Source organism: Crocuta crocuta, unplaced genomic scaffold, assembly GCF_008692635.1.
Source record: "Crocuta crocuta isolate KB4526 unplaced genomic scaffold, BGI_CrCroc_1.0 scaffold234, whole genome shotgun sequence".
Classification (NCBI taxonomy): Eukaryota; Metazoa; Chordata; class Mammalia; order Carnivora; family Hyaenidae; genus Crocuta; species Crocuta crocuta.
The window spans coordinates 3,044,093-3,050,281 of NW_027529647.1; the positions used below are offsets into that span (position 1 = coordinate 3,044,093).

General features: G+C 56.1%; 1 protein-coding gene across 1 annotated transcript in view; it reads left to right on the forward strand.

Annotated features, from left to right (window-relative positions):
• Positions 1-6,189, forward strand: part of HAGH (hydroxyacylglutathione hydrolase) — a 15,904-nt gene that overhangs the window by 1,731 nt on the left and 7,984 nt on the right. The window contains exons 3-4 of the mRNA XM_077762788.1: positions 3,271-3,388; positions 4,372-4,480. Of these exons, the coding sequence (XP_077618914.1) occupies positions 3,271-3,388; positions 4,372-4,480 (227 nt within the window). The remainder of the gene's footprint in view (positions 1-3,270; positions 3,389-4,371; positions 4,481-6,189) is intronic.

The following is a 6,189-nucleotide window of genomic DNA, read 5'->3' on the forward strand; positions in this document are numbered from 1 at the left end:
CCCTGTTATCTCCGGGCCCTGCTGTGTCTGGGCCGCCGGAGGATGAACAGGATGAACGTGTGGTGGTGAGCTGATGAGCGGGCGCTCTCTGCCATCCGCAGGCCCTCGCCTTGGCCTGGGAAGGCCGATCTGCTGTTGGGCCGCTAGCCCTGCTCTGGGTTCGGGCCCCTGGGCTCACGCTGGGGCGGTTCCAGCCCCACAGCACCAGGGACGGAACTCTTTTCCTGTTTCTGAAGCGCAGGTCAGGCTGCCCCCGGGAGGAGGGGAGTGTCCGGCCTGAGGTTAGAATCCCCTTGGGGGCGTGTGTCAGGAGCTGGCCTGGCCCCAGCTCGCCCTCGGCCTCTGCCCGTTGATGGATGTACGGCTGTGTTTATTTAAGTAAAGACATGAGTGTTTTTCTTTGTTTTTTAAGGTTCTTATTTATTAAATTTTTATTTTTTTAATTTTTTTTTATTTTTTAAATTTTTAATGTTTTATTTATTTCTAGGGGAGAGAGAGAGAGACAGCGCGAGCAGGGGAGGGCCAGAGAGAGAGGGAGTCACAGACTGAAACAGACTCCAGGCTCTGAGCTGGCAGTCAGCACAGAGCCCGACGCGGGGCTCGAACCCACGAACCGCGAGATCATGACCTAAGTGAAAGTCGGACGCTTAACCGACTAAGCCACCCAGGCGCCCCATATTTTTAAAATTTTAGAGAGAGCATGAGTGAGGGAGAGGGGCAGAGGGAGAGAGAGAGAGAGAAGAGATGAGAGAGAGAGAGACGGAGAGAACCCTAAGCACATCCACACTGAGTGCATGGGGCTCCATCCCATGACTGCGAGATCATGACCTGAGCCAAAGTCAAGAGTCGGACGCTTAACCAGCTGAGCCGCCCAGGCGCCCCTAAAGGTTTTATTGTAATTCTAGTTACCGTACAGTGTTAGTGTACCATACATTCACGTGTATGGTACAGCGACTCAGCACTTCCGCACATCCCCCGGTGCCCAGCACCTGTTTCCCCTGTCCCCTACCCACGGCTCCTCTGGTGCCCATCTAGAGTTAAGGGTCTGCCTCTTGGTTTGCTCCCCTCTCTCTCTTGTTTTTGTTTCCCTTTGCTTGTTTTCTTCTTAAATTCCACATAGAGTGAGATCATGTGGTATTTGTCTTTCTCTCACTGACCAACTTTGCTTAGCATTTTACTTTGTAGATCCATCCGTGTTGTCGCAAATGGCAAGATTTCATTCTATTTTATGACTCGTATTCTATTGTGTCTGTGAGTGTGTGTGCGTGTATGTGTGTATGTGTACACACACATATATACCACATTATCTTTATCCATTTATCAGTCGGTGGACACTTGGGCTGAATATATGGGTGTTTGTATCCCTATGAATCAGCACTCCTGTATCCTTTGGGTAAATCCCTAGTAGTGCTATTGCTGGGTTGTAGGGTAGATCTATTTTTAATTTTTTTGAGGAGCCTCCACACTGTTTTCCAGAGCAGCTGCACCAGTTTGCATCCCCAGTGGCAGTGCAAGAGGGATCCCCTTTCTCTGCATCGTCACCAGCATCTGCTGTTGCCTGAGCTGTTCATGTTGGCCATTCCGATGGGTGTGAGATGGTGTCTCGGTGTGATTTCCATTTGTATTTCCCTGATGATGAGTGATGTTGACTATCTTTTCATGTGTTGGTTGGCCGTCTGGATGTCCTCTTTGGAAAATTGCCTGTTCATGTCTTCTGCCCATTTCTTCACTGGGTTATTATTATTTTTTTATATGAGTTTGATAAGTTCTTTATAATTTTGGGTACTAACCCTATATGTGACATGTCGTTTGCAAATGTCTTCTCCCACTCCGTCAGTTGCCTCTTAGTTTTGCTGATTGTTTCTTTTGCTGTGCAGAAGGAAACGATCCTTTTTATCGTGATGAGGTCCCAAAAGTTCACTTTTGCTTTTGTTTCCCTTGCCAACGGAGACGTGTCAAGGAAGAAGTTGCTGTGGTTGAGGTCAGGGAAGTTACCGCCTGCTTTCTCCTCTAGGATTTTGATGGCTTCCTGTCTTACGTTTAGGTCTTTCATGCATTTTGAGTTTGTTTTTGTGTGTGGCATAAGGAAGTGGTCCAGGCTTATTCTTCTGCAAGTCGCTGCCCAGTTTTCCCAGCACCACTTGCTGAAGAGTCTGTCTTTATTCCATTGGATGCTCTTTCCTGCTCTGTCAGAGATGAGTTGGCCGTACATCTGTGGGTCTGTTTCTGGGTTCTCTGTTCCGTCCCATTGACATGTGTGTTTGTTGTTGTCCAGTACCAAACTGTCTCAGTGGTCACGGCTTTCTAATACTGCCTGAAGTTTTGGTTTTCCTTTTCAGGGTTGATTTGGCTATTCGGGGTCTTTTGTGGATCTGTACAGATTTTAGGATTGTTTGTTCCAGCTCTGTGACAAATGCTGGTGGTATTTTCATAGGGGTTGAATTAAATGTGTAGATTGCTTTGGGTAGTATAGACATTTAAACACTTTTGTTTAATAATGCATTAGCATGGGATATTCTTCTATTCGTTTCTTCTTCAATTTCTTTCATCAGTGTTTTATGTACTTTTCAGAGTACAGGTCTTTCAACTCTTTGGCTAGGTTGATTCCTAGATATCTTATTATTTTGGGTGTAATTGTAGATGGGACTGTTTTCTTAATTTCTCTTTCTGCTGGTTCATTATTAGTGCATAGAAATGCAGTAGATCTCTGCACGCTGATTTTGCAGCCTTCCTGAATTCATTCATCAGTTCTAGCGGTTTTTTGGTGGAATCTTTTGGGTTGGGCATTGCCATTTAGAAGGCAGCTTCCATGTGCTCAGAGAAGCGGGTCCCCAGCTGGGCTGCCCGTCAGAGTCCTGAGGGGGCCTTTGAAACTCTTCGCTGTGCAGGCCACCCCCAGGCCAAGTGTGTCAGGAGCAGGGCAGGGAGTCAGGACTTGGTGCTTCTTACAGATCCTCTGGGGACTGTTTATTATTCAAGCCCAAAGCTTGGGAGCCGGGGCTCAGGATTATCCAGGTGTTTGTGATTTGGTTTGGTTGCTCCAGAAACTTCTCCAAAACAGGGCAGGGGCACAGAAATGCCTCATTTGGGAATGGCATGTCTGAGAACATTCTTTTCAGTGGAGCTCAATGACAGTGAAGCCAGTTTCCCGGGCTGGGAGATGCATTTCTATTTCTGCGAAGGTGACCAGGAAGGAACGTCTGGTCAGGGTTTAAGAGCAAGCAGACCCCTCCCATGAGCAGGAGCCCAGGTCTCCTTTCCAACTTCCAGGGACCACGCCGGCGGGAACGAGAAGCTGGTCAAGTTGGAGCCTGGGTTGAAGGTGTGCGGGGGCGATGACCGGATTGGGGCCCTGACTCACAAGGTCACGCATCTGTCTACACTGCAGGTGAGCAGCGAACCAATGAAAAGCACTCGAACAAGGCTGGCCCCCAAGCCCTAGAGGGAGGGGCGTGGTAGGGACATTTGCGCCCCTCCTGGCACTTCCCTCCCCTACCCAGGGGCCCAGAGGGCTTGGGCTCAGAGGGGAGGCGGCCTAACCAGCAAATGAGTGGAGGGCCTCTCGGGGCCACCTAGGCCTGGACCGTCCCCTGTGTCGGGAGCACCACGGGCACATGGTCCCAGCTGTGGGGAGAAGCTGACAGGCACGGTTCCGACGCAGCTGAGGAAGTGTGGAAATGCGGCGCTTGCTCGCACCAGGTTCTCATGTCAGCGTCACGTGTCCCGGATGTGATGACGATGTGCGGTTAAGTGAGAGGACGTGCCTTTCTAAGTTGTTTTTTTTATGTTTGTTTATTTTTGGGAAAGAGGGAGAGAGCGTGAGTGGGGGAGGGACAGAGACAGTGGGAGACACAGAATCCGAAGCAGGCTCCAGGCTCTGAGCTGTCAGCACAGAGCCTGATGTGGGGCTGGAACCCGTGAACTGTGAGATCATGACCTGAGCCGAAGTCGGACGCTTAACTGACTGAGCCACCCAGGTGCCCCAAGGTTTGAATATTTTTAAAGTTGGCGGCGGGTGGGAGGCAGAGAGAGAAAACCAAAGGAAAGGCCAAGTACCTAAGAAGGAAGGCTGGCTTTTCTAGCACGACACCTGGTTCAAATTTGGCCTGATCTCGAGGAAGAAAGCAAAAGGAGCCCCTTTGCTTTTGCGCGCCAGCAACGCCCGGCCCCAGGGTGGGCCTTGCCTCCGGGCGCCCTTGAGGACGGGGTCCCACAGCCCCTGCCGAGACCCGTGTCCCGCTCAGTGCAGCAGTGGTGACGGGGTTGAGGGCCTGAGGGGGAGTCGGTGGGATCGGTGTTCCCCTTGCCCGGAGCCCTTGGGTGGCCTCCCTGGCACGCAGGGAGCACATGCCCGTGCGTGCTGCGTTTAAGGTGGGGTCACTCAATGTCAAGTGCCTGTCGACGCCGTGCCACACTTCTGGCCACATCTGCTACTTCGTGAGCAAGCCCGGGAGCTCCGAGCCGCCTGCCGTGTTCACAGGTGAGGAGCGTTGTGCTGCGTGTGCCGGGCGGGTGCTCTTTAAAAGCCCCCGTGACGCAGGGACGTCCGAGCGCTCGGGGCAGAGAAGTGGAGTGTTTGCAGCCAGGCCTCCCACCAGGCCTGGGGCNTGTGGAAGGCTGTTTGGAAGCACCCCGGCCTCGAGCTGCGCGAGGGGCCGGCAGGCAGGCCTTCCCAGCAGTCGGAGAGAAAGCGAGAGAATGTTGCTGCTGATGGGGGAGCCGGGTGGGGACCCGCTCAGCTCTGCGGCGCGGCTTAGTGGGCAGCCAGGGGCGGGCGCGGGTGACATAAGACGTTACCTTGGAGGGAAGCGCGGACCCAGCGTGGGGTGCACGGGGCCCCTTGGGTCCCCACAGCTGCTCGTGAACACATCACCCCTCGTTGCCGCCGCCGCTCTCCTTGTCTCCTGTGCGGTGCGTCGCCAGGAGGTGTGGCCCTGAGGTGACGCCCAGCTCAGGCTGCGTGGCCCCGGGCTGGGGGCCTCTTCCGCCTGCGTGGGCCGGAGGCGGGCGGCGCCCCTGTCACTGCTGCACCCTGTTGACCCTTGGACGTCAGTCTGCGCATCTGCCGCATCTGCCGGGTGGGCTGTTGGGGGCTGGGGTGAGGCGGGTCCCTCGGGACAGGGCGGAGGGGAGAAGCCGTGTCCCGCTTTGGGAGGCGGGGCTGCCTGCGCGGAGACCCCGGCCCGAGCCCAGGCCCTACGTGGTGTGTGTCCTCCGTGAGACCGTGGCCGGCGGTGGCGTGTCCTCAGGGCGCAGCTCAGGCGTCGCCAGCCGGGACGGTGAGGACTCCGCGCGTGGGAACAGGGCCGCCTGGCAGGTCCCGGTGCGGAAATAGGTGCCGCTCCTCCCTGCCGGGAAGGCCGGCCCGAGGCCTCCGCTGTGTGCGGCCTAGCCCCCTCTGGGGTCTCTCTGGCTTCTCGCTGGTTCGGACTCCGCCTGCCCGGTGGGGCTGTTCAGGGCCACAGCCCAGTCCCGACCGACTAGGACGTCCTGTCGTCTTGCGGGGGATGGTGCCGCACCTCGCTCGCCGTGACGGCCCCACGGTGGCCGCTCGTGCTGGGTTGTGGTCCCAGGCCCCCTGGGAAGAGTCTGGCCTGCAGTGGCGGAGGGGGACTCCCTGCCCCCGGGGCCTGGAGCCCTTCTCAAGGAGGAGGCCGGGAGGGGAGCAGCGGGGCGCGGGGCCACCCCTCTAAAGGGCCGAGGCAGGAAGGGCGCCTGTGAGGCGGCAGGCCTGCGTCTTGGGGGGTCTCCCGGCTGCCACTGCTGCCCAGGATAAGGGGAGACTTCGGGAGGGGCGCCCGGCCGGCTCGGTGGGGCATGTGACTGTGGGTCTCCGGATTAGGAGTTCTAGCCCCGTATCGGGTGCAGAGATGACTTAAAAGCCAAACCAAACCAACACAATTATAAGAAAGGAAACAGGAAAAACAAAGAGGAACCTGGGGAGGCGGGGCCGGGAGGGACAAGGGCTGCTCTGGGGTCTCAGTGCTCCGGCCGACAGGATGGGGCCGTAAAGGGGGGCGTCGGGTGACCCTAAGGTGTGGCTCTGAGCGGCCGTTAGCTGGGCTGCTGGTGCCAGTGAGCGAGACTTAAGGGGAGTGGTTGGGGGATGGGAGCCGATGGTGGGGCGTCTCTCTGGGTCCTGCCAGGCTGGTGGTGGTGTGTCCGGGGTGCGGCCATGGGTGGAGGAGT